Consider the following 14,063-nt stretch of genomic DNA (forward strand, 5'->3'; position numbering starts at 1 on the left):
GCGGACACACTATTGGTTTGCTCCAAAACTTTTTACGACTTGTCCTAAAATATTAATGATACCCGACAAAGAGGCTTATATAGTAGTAATTAATAAGTAGAAACCCAACATTTCATTTAGAAATTCCGGTTTGACTTACTAGCTAGTAGTATAGGATATGAAGAACTTGATCACAAACAACAACATATTTACGTACATTAATATTCTCATATTTAGAAACAATTAGCTTGGACTACGTCATCAAAAGTACAAGAAAATTGCACAAATTCGCTTAATTAGTAGACATTTAACCGCAATCAAGTGTATTTATCGATAAAATTATCTATTTTTTGGACGACACCACTGAGTTAATAAACTATGTTGCTCAAATTTTCGTTAACTAAAATAATATATTAGAATTCTATCAGATGAAACATGCCGATTTTGAAAATAGCCACGACAATTATACTTTGAGAAGATATAATACTATATATATTATAGTATTTTCCCTCATATATATTCATAGTCTTCCAGAAAATACAATAGGTTTAACTTATCAAACACTTCATGTAAGAAAACGAAATGCGTCTTCAATCAAGGACGAGTGTCCCGATCATTAGGAACCTACCGTTCTTTGTACATTTTAGTCTTAATGTTTCCTCCGAAGCTATCACCATTACGTATAACGATTTTTTTTATTAGCAAAAATATGTTAAAAGATTGTTATAATCTGTTTACAGTTCAAAATCTTCAAAATGTTAAGATATACTCACTCGTACAAGAAATTACGACACATTCATTTCATCAAATCATCTTTGCGTGTGTTATATATTAACTCCTAATCTAATATGTTATTGGGTAACCACTTTTTACTACGAAGAATTATTAAAAATTTCCGTTAGAAAACAATCTTAAATAAGTCAATTTGCTTGACTATATGTAATTTTCAAAAATCAATACTATATATGCACGATAATAGAAACTATAGTGGCACTTTGTGCTATATGATGTACTTATTAATTGTGTTCATTTTGCATGGCGGACACCTACTACACAAATTGCTACAAAACGTAACGTAATTTGATTGATACGGATACATGTATGTTTTGGTAGTATCCACCGAGGTGTGTGAACGTTCATCGATGTGTTACAACTGAGCCACTCACCACAAACCTAGCTCCACCTGTGGGTTATATGTATTACCCGAGACATATCTAATGTAATTTAAAAACTGTTTTGGTAATTCCATAAAAAATGACGAGAAAAAAGTAATATTTTATTAGTGATTTACAAGTTGATATAAACATATCTACTTAAACCAGAAAGTGACACATTCATGGAAAAAAAGGATTTGATTGATGCGGAATTCATGCTTGGTATGCTACTTGTAACACACTTCATATATAATTCTGGTATTTTTTTTACCGTATAATTATCAATAAAAATCTCTATACATATATGTATTGCTGATTTGTCTTTTATCTAAATTTAATAATTGTTTGCACAAATTTGCAAGCAACAATCTTTCGAGATGGACACGTACCTTGTAGTCCAATCCCAATAGTAGTATCGACTTATAAATTTTGTGTTTTACTTTATGACATCTACGACATCGACGAATATAGAATGACATACATTGTTGTTACATTAGTGAAGCTTATATATATATTGTTTCAGTTTCAAATATTAGCGGTTTGAAAACAAGTTTTTAAAAGAGGGGGGGCGGGGGGGGGGGGGGGGGGGGGGAATCGGTAGATCAAAGCTATGGACCCTAACTACTATGCTTGGATCTGACTTTAAGAATTGAAATTACTTGTTTCTTATACCAATATATCGATGCTAAGTTTGTTCAGATCATTGTCGAAACTTCATTTTCTGATTTATCAGCTTTCAATCACACACTTTGTTACGATTACGGATAAATATAGTTTTGATTATTACACAATTATGATTAAATACATTTACAATTATTTGAAATATTTATATATATATATATATTTTTTTTTCTTCCAATGACTTTATTAAGATCCAAAAGTAAGGTCTGAATTTACAACAAGGTACAAAAACATTGGACATACATTAAACAGAGCATATAATTGATTACTGTCAACTGCCATTTTGCTTAAGATATCTGCACATGAATTCTGCTCTCGAAATGTGAAAGTGAATTGTATAGCGGTAAATCTTGAGCACCACACCATAATAGTATTCAGATAGTGTTGTAAGCAAGGATTTGTCATCTTATTATTGAGTAATCTGGTAATGGTGGAGTTGTCACCTTCGAAGTCTACAACACGATATCTTAACCCCCATGATGATTGAATTGCCCAAATGAGTGTTGTACATTCAGATTCTTCAATGGTAGCTCGTCCTTGGAATTTTCCCATTCCTGCTTTAAGAAAAGCACCAGTTATAGTACGGAGGATCCATCCAAGACCTGAATTGCGATCTCCGTCATGGTGGGAGGCATCATAGTTACATTTAACCCATCCTTGGTCTGGTGGAGTCCATTTTGTACCTTGTGATCTGGCTCTGTGAACCTCATGTCCTTCGTCTGATTGTGGAGACGTATTGGTAATCCATTCCTCTACATCAGAAAGTATTTGCGTGCTGATGACGTTTTGGTCCATCATTTTGTGGTTGAAAACCAGATTGTTACGACTCTTCCATAAGTACCACAACAACCAGAACGAAGCATATCTACTAATTTGAGGGAGGCTATGGTCCTGATGGATGTTGAAGAGGTACCTGAGTTTGTTATCTACTGCAATAGCCGGATCTGGTAGCATTGTGGTAGAGATTCCTAGTGTTCTCCAGATCGCAATAGAATTAGTGCATGAGAAGAATAGGTGTTCACTCGTTTCCAGTTCGGTACAGCAGATGGAACAGTACGGGTTGACATGAATGTTTCTGCGTCTTAGGTTATCAGCAATGCCTAAAGCTCTTGAAGCCATTCTCCAAAGAAAATGCTTAAGTTTTGGACTAATATCCAATTTCCAGATGTTAGCAGCAATATCTGGCGTAGTAGCTAGTGGAGTTCGAGGTGTATCTTCAGTTCTTGTCATAGTTAGGGCTTGCCAATAACCAGATTTCACTCTGTACTGACCATCCGTTGTGAGATTCCAGAGATAATTGTCTGACTCATCAGTCTGAGGGAGATATATCTTCCGTATAAGATAATGATCACTCGGATCAATATATGCGGCTAGCTTAATCTCGTCCCATTGTTTGGTGTGTTGATCTATCAGTAGTTGCACTAGTAGCTCAGAACTAGGCTCATTGAGGACAGTCGGAGGGCGTGGGGGCGAGGTTGGTAACCAGGGGTCGACACCCATCCTTGTTTTTTGACCATTACCGATGGTATATTGGATTTTTGTGGCTAGTAACTCACACCCAAAACGGAGGGAATTTCATCCATAAGAAGGCTTATGACCCTTTGAAGCATTAAAAATGTCTGTGTCCCGAAAGTATCTAGCCTTGAGAAAACGGTATAGCAAGCTCTCCGGTCTCTTGATGATTTTCCAAATATGATTAGCCAGAAGTGCTTGATTGAATAGATGAAAGTCATAAAATCCTAATCCACCATCTTTCTTTGTTGAGAGAAGTTTTTTCCAAACCACCCACGAGATCTTCCTTTTTTATATATATAAAAAAAAATCATTAATAACATAACAATTTCCAAGAACCAACGCATCATCTACTCTTGAGAGGACCAATTGTAAAACGGCTTCAGCAACCATTTTTTTTTTACATTGATAAATAATCAAAAACAGCAGGTGGTCTTAATCTTTAGAAGTAAAACGTCATGGTGGGTTAAAAAAAATATAATGATATGTCGCCTAATTCCAACACACCACTCACAACATCACACGCCTTTTTTATGATCACACAACAATTGTAACAGTGTCAGTCTTTATTATTACTCCACAGTTAATCTTGACCGTCTATTCAAATTTATGATGACGTGTCTTTCCAAGAGTAACTTTAATCTTTTAACCCCGCCTCTATCGTCTTTTAACTAAAATGTAAAAAAGATAAAATATATAAAAACAAACGGTTGAAAAGAGTGAAAATATCTACAGAGAAGAGAGAGAGAGAGAGAGAGAGAGTGCGGAGGTTTTTTGGTTTAGGCGACGGAGCTTTTTTTTTCTCTCTCTCTCTCTTTTCCGTACAAATGGCGCCGCCGAAGAGTAAGGTTGACGGAGGAGAAGGAAAAGGAAAAGCTGTAGCTACTACTACGCCGTCGACAAGAGTGCTTCGAAGCATGGATCGGAAGACTCGAAGTGACACTCGACGAAGCGGTTCTTCTTCTAAGCTTGTTCAGCTCGAATCTCCTGAGAAGAAGAAAAGGAAGGCGAAAGCGAAGGCTGGTGGAGCAGCGACGAAGAAGATTAAGAAAGAAAAAGAAGAAGAAGAAGAAGAAGAAGAAGAAGAAGAAGAAGAAGAAGAAGATGTAGCTGTGAAAGTTGAGAAAGAGGAGGAGGAGGAGGAACATGGTGATGATGATGCTGCTGCAGAGGAAGCAAAGGAAGAAGATGACGACGAATCTGGGAAGAAGAAGATTGTGATCGAGCACTGGTAAACGAATTGTCTTCTTCCTTTTTTTTAGGTTTTTGTTTTTGTTTTTTTTTTGGAGAAATTTGGGGGAAAATGTAGAAGCGAGTATTTAGGGCTTTTTGTTCTCCGATTTTGAAGCTAAATATCTTTTGGATTTTTTTGTCCTTCTCTGTGCGTTCGTGCTTCTTAGGGTTTACTCTTATCTTGTTGTTAGTTTTTTTCGTTCTTTGAATCTTTTAACACATTCTGAGAAATTGAAGTCGTCATCTTGATTGTAATTGGTGTGATGTTTGAGGAGAGAAATCTAGCCTATCGTGCTTTGAATGATGCTATGTCTCGTTCGTTACCTTAAGTGTAAGTTTTTTTGTTGTGGTTTTCGTGAAGCAAACAATGCAAATCATTCAGGGAGAGGGCAAATCAGGTGAAGGAAGGTTTGGAGGAAGCTGTTCCTGGCATCATTGTGACTCTGAATCCTGATAAGGTAGTGAATCCTTTTTTTTTTTTTTACTGCAGATGTGTATATATATGTTATTGTAAATGCTTGTTGTTTATGATTGTTTTGAGGATGTGTGACACAATATGTGGTCCATTAGTATGCTAATTTTTTTTCCCTTTTCTCATCTGCTTTAACAGCCAAGGCGTGGTTGCTTTGAGATTCGAGAGGAAGGTGGTGAAACATTTATCAGTCTTTTGGTAAGCTACTTCATTCTTATACTGATTTGGTCACACTTCTGTGAGTGGCTTTGTTCCATTTGAATTGAGTTTTCTCATCTTTTCCGTTCTACTTCTCATAAAGCAGTTTCTTTCATGGCATGCTTTTGAAATTGTAAATCAGTTTTAGATCTGTAAGCACTCACAAAATTGATGATCAGAGTCAACTGATCACTAATGCTGTTTACTTTATGTTTTCACCCTGCTACGTTTCTAAGTACCGTTTTGGCTTGTTTGAGCTTCGTGCTAAGTCATTTGAAACAAAAATAACTACCAGATCAGATTGTTAGTGACTAGGTATACAAGAAGAATTTTTTTTGCTTTCATGTTCTTAATTTTTAGAGGTATATAGAAGATGATGTGACTTTCTTATGTAGGGTATGAAGCGCCCATTTACACCGATGAAGGAACTGAACATGGAAGAGGTCATTACGGAGATCGTGGAGAAGATTAAATGACATAGGAGTAATAGAGTTTCTATCAATGCTGAGTCTTTTGTCTATTCCTCAGCCATCGGCAAATAGCCTAGCTTTAATATTTGACTATCTAGAGCAACTGCAAGACTTTTTAGGATTAATTTTTAATGGTTTGGTGAAAACCCTTTAACCACATGTTCATCATTTGCAGTGCTTGATCGGCTTTGTGCAGGTTACTGAAGCTAAAAATTTCTGATATATTTGGTTGATTTGAAATGATTTATGTAGTTTGGTATTAAGTCGTCTTCGTAATGCTTTTATGCTAGATTGAAGCAAGCGTTCGTTATGTTATGGATTTCGTAATGCTACTATGCTAGTTTGAAGCAAGCGTTAGTTATGTTATGGATTGGATGGATGAAGATATAACATTAAGTTACAATTTGGTAATACAAGTTTCACAAGACGGAACATCACATTTTTGCCAAATGATAAATGATTGAGGTATAATAATGTGGGTAGAAATTGTTAGTGTAATTGATCCACTTCATATCACCATTGTCTCTGTCTATTGGCGAGTCTCATTTTCAGTTTATTGCCCTTGACGCACTCTGTCTTAATCCATCTTAGAACCCAGCAAAGCTAGCAACAAACCCGATAACAAGGACAGCACCAAAGCTTAAGCCAGTGTTAGACGCAGAAGAAGGTGGTTCAGCCTCGTCAGCTGCTGGCATCTTTCTCTTACCAGACTTCTCTGGTGCCGGAGCTGGTGAATCAGCTTCTGATGGTGCTGATGCGGGTGCGGTCTCTGGAGCCATACCCGGAGGAGAGTCTGCGTAATCTTCTTCCTCAGCTGGTCCAGGAGCTGGAGTGGCAGAACCCTTCTTGGGAGATGGAGCTGGTGGTGAAGACATGGGTGGGGGTGGAGGAACCTTAACCGGAGCCCCAAGTCCAGGAGCCACAATGGGCATGCTGATCTGGACCACAGAGAGATTGTATGGGTTACGGAAAACTGTCGTAATGTACTCAGCGGTTTGGGGAGCGCCTGTCACACCGGAACCGAAGTAAATCTTTCCGTTAGATTTGGTGCAGTTGAGGAAACCGTTTTGCTGTTGTCCCAAACCGGTGGACTGGTAAAGGGTAGTGAGCAATGTGCTTTTGTCCTTGAGAGCCTTGAGCTTGAGCTCATCAAAGTAGTCAAGAACAACATGGTTCATAAGGATGTTCTTGAGCTCTTCCTCGGGTCTACCAGAGATGGAACCAATAGCGTCGTTGCTAAGAGCCAGCACGGTAATGGTCTGACGTTTGTTGATAATCGGCGTGAGCTCGGTCTTGGCAAAAAGCTCAGTCATGTTGCTGAATTCAGGGTATTTCTCGAGCGCTCGGGTTATGTTAACCGCTGATACAACGGAGGAAACAGCGAGTAAGATGGCGAGACAGAGGAGAGAAGAGGAGACTTTGAGACCCATTTTTGGGTGTTGTTATTTATCACCCTTATGTTCTATATTAAAAGCTCAAACCTCAAAGCCTGAGTTTGCAATAGGAGGATCAGCTTGGGTATATATACAGACTTAAAGAAGCGTTCAAGATTAATGGTGCCGAGACATTTACTTATATATTTGTGCTGGCTAAATTTGAACTTGACATTATTGTTGTTACCTCTATATTTGGCTTTAGACTGTTTTATTTTGTACCTTTGGTTTTAGGGACTGATATTGAGATTTGTTATTTTATTCAAAGAATGATGAGATGTTACAACATAAAATAGGAGAAATATAGAGATCAACGTTGAAGATTTGTAGTCCATAATCTTTATTTAGTAGTGACAGGGCCTCTGTTAGGGGGTTCACCAGGTAACTAATGGTTTCAGCTAACTATTTGATTCCAAAATTATTAGATTATGATCAGTTTTAACAAATTCCTAGATTAAGTAGATAAAGTATTTGTAATTAATAAATTTAAAGACATAAATGTTAATTTTTTGTTGATGATATTTGAATTTTGAATGTAATCCACACACTTTTTTAGATTTAATCTAGTATTTTTGTTTTAAATAGGATTTCAACTCTATACATTTTATTTTGCAATACACTTTAAGTACCCTTTTATCATAAAAATCGGATTTTAATTTTACTCACTCCATCTCAAGTGATAAGAAGTACAATATTTATATCAAAAAATTATATATGCATCATATCAAATCTATATCTTAGTTAGTTTATGAATAATAATTGTTAACAAAATGCAAAATTTAATTACACTGTTAAGATAGATTCTCTGTTTTTCTTTTGTTAGGTTGAATAATAAAGTTATAAACCACATAGGAAACCTAATTTGGTTTAAGTTCGTATAGCGAGATATGTTTTACCAACAAGAAAAAGGAAATTTAACAAATAAATTAACGAACCTTAATCAAAAATTGCTTTAAAGAAAAAGAAAAGGAAATTAAGAAACTAACTAAGAAAGGAAAAATAAAGAAAAGGAAATTACATTAACGCGTTAGGAGTCAGAACAAAATTATATAAACAGAGTTTTGCTACTATAAATATAACACAACACACACTAAACCTTCTCCACAATCTTATCCTAATCTTTTACGACTCATCTTTTCATTCTGTCTCTGAGTTTTCTTTTTCTGATTTCACTCCGACAATGGATACTGAATCAATCAGACTCGATGTTAATGTAGAAGCTACGTCTCAAGATCCGTCGTTAGGGTTATTAAGCACGGTGAAAATCACTGTAAAGAGAGGGTACTTCGAGGAGTTTATCATAGAGAAGAACGATGATCATCATAGCATCAAGAGTGTCGGATCTTACCGTAATTCTCCACCAGGTCCAGACTCAAAATTCATTCTGAAACTCCGAACCTTCGAGCCAAAGGACGTCTATCGAACTCTCCATAGCCAACTCCACGATGGTCTCTTGTCCGAATACATAGCTGATGAGATTGTTGTCCAAGCCCTACGACAAAGAAGCAAAAGTTCTAACTTGCCACAACAACCTTTATTCATGAAAGGCACTGTCAAACTGACACAGAAGGTGTACAACGTTGTGCGTCGCAACTCTGCTCCGTCGGCAACAGATTTGACGACTTGTGCCATCTGTTTGGAAGATCTGGATCTATCTAGAACCGAGGATTACTGCCACGTGCCTAACTGCTCGCATTGTTATCATGAAGAATGTGTCAATAAGTGGGTAGATCGATCTAATGGCACATGCCCTCTCTGTCGCGAACTATTTGACAAGCAGCGTGAAACAGAGCCTAATTAGGGTTTCGAAGTATGTTTTATTTTGTGGGTCTTAATGATTTGCTAATTTGTATTTCTTTCTATGTAATGATATTGATAATGTTTTTTGTGTGCAACATGTAATGCAGTTTGATTTAATGAAATTAAGATTTTTTTTAGACTTGGACTTCAAATTAATAATTTCATCTAAAAGTTTGATTCAGTCTGCAACATATGTCGCATCACACACCATTGACTTAAAAACACATTTTGTTTCAGATAAAAATAAGCAACTTTGAACTTTTTGATGTCGGTTTACCAAATTGAAGGAAACAAGGAAACAATCCAACGATACCAGAGTTTCAGAATTGAACTAGACGTAATCCTAGGTTCTAGATACTGAAAACATCTCTCAAATCACCACACAAATACTAATGACTCTTTATCTACGGATTAACCAAACTCTAGATGACTTTTAGATAAGATCAAAGCTCGACGTGCTTGAAGTGATACTCATCGATTGTCGAGTATATCAGACCATCTCCTTCCAGTGATTGAATAACGCCCCTACACATACACCAGAAAGAAAACAAAGCAAACTCATGAACACAACAACTTTGACAGTAAAGAGAGACAGAGGTTATAAGGAGAAAGGAGAAAAGAGCATACTCTAGCTTGTTCTTTGGGATCTTCAATTGCTGAGCAATTTCATCAATGTGTATACCTTGTTGTCTTGCACTGCAATGAACAAATAACAATTATTCGACCGACTTCAGGTGGTGCAATCATAATGGGTTTTGATTCGAAGTGGTGCAAGGTGAAGCAAACTCAAACTCACGTGCAAGCAGGTTGCTTTAGATAGTCTAGAATCATGTCATCTAAGTTCTTGCGACCATTCCCATCGTTTTGAGAAGACATCACCTAAAAAGAGAGCAACAACAATGATATTTTAAGCAAGCAAATCATGTCATGAAGGAAACCCAAAAAAAAAAAAAAATACTTGGTGAATCTCAACGTACAGGGTTCAATGGTGCTGCCTGGTTTGTGTTTGATCCACCTTGAAACGTGGTGTTAACCGACTGAGTAACATCACCAGCTTGTTGCCCCTATTGAGAAAACACATGTCAGAGAGCATTGATTGAAATGTGTGATCTTACGACAACAAAGTTAATCTTTTGCTTTATTCCATTTTCTATTACCTGTGATTCAGAGTTCTGGGAGTAGAAGTGTATACACTCAATGTAGTGAAAGGTAACCTCATTGAAATCCCTTATAGGCCTGCAAAAACAAAAACAATCTTTAATACTCAAAATGATTTTCACATATATCTAACAACCTTAAGTAGAACATACCAAAATCTATTGCAAATGCCGAAGTTTCCATCAAAAAACATACCTGACAGAGAAAACAAGAAGCTGAGTTTTCCCCTGAAACGTCTTCAAATGACCATTGAGACGCACATAAGTTCCATCACTGTTCCGTTTCACAAGCTCTCCCATTAGAAAACAACTCCGAAACAAATGTAATCTTCACCATAAAATCAGACGACAAAACCAAAAAGATACTAACCGCACAGACTCCATTTCTCTAGCGTCAAAAGATTCATTCACCCTATAAAGAAACGAACAAACTTCACCTAAAAAAACACAACTCTTTGCATCATCAATCAAAAAGGAATAGTATCTGTGTGTTTGTATACCATCTTTTACAGTCGATACGTCCTGTACCATCATCAAGAGTGAATCTAACTTCTGTGACTTTGGAATCATCTTTGTCACACACTAGACCAACAAGTGAGACCTACAAATTCAAAACATCCACACAATTGAGCATCCTTTGTATATAATAACTAAATACAGTAGAAATCTAGAATCTGGTGAGATTGATATTCATGTACGTTTGTAAGTGAGATCCCATTGATGACGAGACCAGATTTCTCACTACCGGATTGAATACATTCGGTGATTTGCTTCACCGTCACCGGAACAAGACCTTGAAACTCACGATTCTGCAATTTATTTTTTCACAAATCGGATTTAGCAATCGAATCAATTTGTTTCTGAAACTTTCGATCGGTTCAAAAATAAGGGAAAAAGGGGGAGATGTGATTAAAATTTACCTTAGCGGTGGAGGAAGAGGATTCGTAGGCCTGAGAAGGCTGAGAAGACATGAATCCGCCGCCGGAGAAGGCTGAGTTAGGCTCGAATTGGCTGCTGGAGAACATTTTTCGAATCGAAGCTTTGGAAATCGGAAAACCCTACTGAAGAGATTGGGAAGTTGAGAAGTGATTAAAGTGGAAGTGAAAAGATTTTTGGGAGCGATGAATTGAGAGTTTTTCTTTTTTGGGGGCAATTTTCCCTCCAATTTTGTTTAGAGCTTCCCGCTTATTAGGGTTGAACAGTTCGCTCCTTTTTTTTTTTATTAATTCGCGGATTAAAATCAATCTTATCATTATTTTCTGATGTTTGCCAAAAAAAAATAATTATTCTGATATGCAAAATCAGTTTTTATTTTTCTACATTTAGAAAATAATATAATCAGAGATTTTTTAAACAATAATACTATGTTTTTATATATATATTTTTTAAACAATAATTTTGTTATTGGTTTTAGTTTACTCTCTGTTCAGTTGCATTCTTTAAAGAATTTGAGACTATAGTCTGTAGCTGCGCTAGTGTTTTTACTTTTTAGAACTCTCAAGTGCTTCGCATGTATCGTGTGACCCAAACCAGGTTTGCAGGCCATCTTTAAACTTGGAGTTTCATTGTTGCGGGAAGGAGCACAGTCTATTGTAGAGAAGGCGATCTAAGAGCTTGATGACACTGTGACGGGCAGGTGGCCTCTCGAACAAGTGTATGTAACTAGGTATTATGTTAGCGAGAGAACAATCGAACAAGTGACTGTGTAGTAGTAGTTAACAAGAATATGAAATACAAAGTACTGGGCAAGAGATACAGACAGCAAACTCAGCCAAAACGTAACACTTTCAAAAGACTAAACCGGACAAAAAGGGACCCCAATAGGCCTACAATACTTTGGTACTAATGAAAAAACTTTGATACGTTCTGGATTCACTCGCCAACACAAGTTCCACAAAAATCTGTCCTGTGATCTCACGATACGATGATGCATTACAGAATTAAACAAAGCGGAGAGACCTGAATGTTTTGAGGAGCAACAACTTAATAGGTGACGTTGTTGGGCAGATTTCTGATGACGTTGCTCTTCATTCCCAGCCTGACACTGCTTCTTGCTCCTCTTTTGTTCATCTCTCTCAGCACCTTCATCCTCACTATATCTTCCTTTGAATGCACTGTTGCTAGACCCATTCTCTTGTACCTGTGTTTAAGATTTCATTTCAAGTCAGATTCTGCAATGCTAACTCTAGACATACAGAGAGAGAAATGATCTCTGATGGGTAAAAAGACAAACCTCGAGGTTAAAGAGTTGACAAGGTTCTTCTGAGAAGATGGGGGTGGCGTCTGTTTGTAGTAGCGCATGAATTCCCGAGACCCGAGAGTCCTAGAGGTTACTTTGTTATCGGTTCTCTTGGTGATCACAAGCTCAGACCCACCCAAAAGCTCTACAGTGTTCACTGACTCACCGGACACAACCATCTGATTTTTGTCTCCATTCGCATAACTGCACAAACACACATCAAAAAGAAGAAACAATTAGTTCAAGCACATTTAGGTGAGGTTAGGTAAATAAGATACCAACAGAGGAAGAACTGGAACCTGCTGCTGTAGTCATAGAACTCTTCTAGCTCTGCATCTTCTTCATCACCACCATCACCATAATGCACTTTGCAATGACCTTTGGCTTCCATGTGTTTTCGAACAGCTTCCAAACTGCTGAATGGACGGCACAATTCATTGCAGTACAGACACACAAAGTCTCTCTTGACCTGAAACAACAACCATATATGTAAGGACCCAAGAACACACAGGGCTAAAGTGATAAGACAGACTAACAGAATGCACAAACCTTTAGGCCGAGGTAAGTTAGAAACCCTTTAGGATCCTTCAAGTACTCGACATCAGGAATGAAGAATCCATGGAACTTATGCATATGAACCATACATTTCTCAATCGTCCTATGCTTCCTATCACACATCAAACAGCAAGACGGGTCCAACTCAAACTCGATACCATCCTCATCCATATCTTCTTCATCTTCACCAGAACCAGACTCATTCATTTCCGCATCCAAATCCTCATCCGAATCAACCTCAGTCCATTCATCCTCACTCTCTTCACTTTCCTCCTCAATCGAACCCTTCAACTGAGCAGGGTCGTTCTTCTCAACACGGCGAGGAGGGAGCTGCTTGATGATCGCTATATCACCTTCCTCTTTGTTACTCGCCGAAGCCTTCAAAACATGGCTCTTGGACTTAAGATGCTGCTCATGAGCCTTGGAACTCCTGTAACCTTTATTACAGATACCACAGCTATAAAGCATAGGTGCTTCAACAGCTTTGACCTTCTCCTGAGCTATAGCAGCTTGTCTAGCTTCAAACAGTGACTCTGTAACTCCAGGAACACCAGCTATCTATAATAATTAAACATTTCAAAAAACTATTGTGAATCAATCTGTTGTTGCATCATAATCACAAATCACGATTCTTATAAGCTAATCAAACTCTTAACGCAAACGAACAGGAAAACGCAAAAAGCCAAGAAAAAAAAAAAGAGAGGAGAGATTGATTTGTATTCACCTTGCGCTTGAGATTGTAACGGTGCCATTCGGATTTGTAATGGAACTTTTGCTCAGCGTCGTCTTCGAACTCCTTGTTACACGAATTACAAGCTAAACCTGACATCTCTCTCTAGATCGATTGGAAGAAGAAGAAGAAGAAGAAGAAAGAGTTAGGGATGGGGTTTTTTGTATATATACGAGGCGACGGCTCCGTAGGTCGGCAAAAATTTTGTTTCACGACTAAAAAAAATCCCCCAAAAGTCCTAAATCTCTCTTGTAAGCAGTGATGTTATATGGGTCGGGTTAAGACCCGTTCGGATTTGAGTTTTCGCCCAAACGAAATTCTAAATGGGCTCTTTTCTCCGGCCCGTTCGTTTTAGTAATTGCGGTAAATAGAACTTGCTGAGAAAAAAAGTCTGGTTAACACACGCAACGCAACGCAAAATTTTGAATAAACATAGCAAGATAAACAAGG

General features: G+C 37.5%; 4 protein-coding genes and 1 pseudogene across 5 annotated transcripts; 2 read left to right on the plus strand and 3 right to left on the minus strand.

The window, feature by feature from the left end:
• Positions 1-4,030: 4,030 nt before the first annotated feature.
• Positions 4,031-5,962, plus strand: LOC104702964 (uncharacterized). The gene is made up of 4 exons (XM_010418901.3): positions 4,031-4,557; positions 4,921-5,017; positions 5,170-5,229; positions 5,625-5,962. The coding sequence occupies exons 1-4, from the start codon at positions 4,154-4,156 to the stop codon at positions 5,703-5,705; spliced, it is 642 nt and encodes a 213-aa protein (XP_010417203.2). The 5' UTR covers positions 4,031-4,153; the 3' UTR covers positions 5,706-5,962.
• A 107-nt stretch (positions 5,963-6,069) lies between these two features.
• Positions 6,070-7,397, minus strand: LOC104702965 (fasciclin-like arabinogalactan protein 3 pseudogene; annotated as a pseudogene). Its single transcript, XR_015562500.1, has one exon. The product of XR_015562500.1 is annotated as a fasciclin-like arabinogalactan protein 3 pseudogene (transcript).
• Positions 7,398-8,184: 787 nt separating this feature from the next.
• Positions 8,185-9,069, plus strand: LOC104702966 (uncharacterized). Its single transcript, XM_010418903.3, has one exon. The coding sequence runs from the start codon at positions 8,313-8,315 to the stop codon at positions 8,931-8,933; it is 621 nt and encodes a 206-aa protein (XP_010417205.2). The 5' UTR covers positions 8,185-8,312; the 3' UTR covers positions 8,934-9,069.
• An 89-nt stretch (positions 9,070-9,158) lies between these two features.
• Positions 9,159-11,299, minus strand: LOC104702969 (replication protein A 32 kDa subunit A-like). Its single transcript, XM_010418905.3, has 10 exons — positions 11,010-11,299; positions 10,788-10,898; positions 10,590-10,690; positions 10,460-10,501; positions 10,286-10,363; positions 10,090-10,168; positions 9,910-9,996; positions 9,729-9,811; positions 9,560-9,628; positions 9,159-9,457 (listed from the first exon to the last, which is right to left on the minus strand). Exons 1-10 carry the CDS (start codon positions 11,112-11,114, stop codon positions 9,376-9,378), a joined length of 837 nt encoding a protein of 278 aa, XP_010417207.2. The 5' UTR covers positions 11,115-11,299; the 3' UTR covers positions 9,159-9,375.
• Positions 11,300-11,778: 479 nt separating this feature from the next.
• Positions 11,779-13,853, minus strand: LOC104702970 (cytoplasmic 60S subunit biogenesis factor REI1 homolog 2). The gene is made up of 5 exons (XM_010418906.3): positions 13,608-13,853; positions 12,878-13,441; positions 12,628-12,797; positions 12,323-12,532; positions 11,779-12,229 (listed from the first exon to the last, which is right to left on the minus strand). The coding sequence occupies exons 1-5, from the start codon at positions 13,710-13,712 to the stop codon at positions 12,073-12,075; spliced, it is 1,206 nt and encodes a 401-aa protein (XP_010417208.2). The 5' UTR covers positions 13,713-13,853; the 3' UTR covers positions 11,779-12,072.
• Positions 13,854-14,063: the final 210 nt, after the last annotated feature.

Source organism: Camelina sativa, chromosome 7 (assembly GCF_030686135.1).
Source record: "Camelina sativa cultivar CO46 ecotype springtype chromosome 7, ASM3068613v1".
NCBI classification, from domain to species: domain Eukaryota; kingdom Viridiplantae; phylum Streptophyta; class Magnoliopsida; order Brassicales; family Brassicaceae; genus Camelina; species Camelina sativa.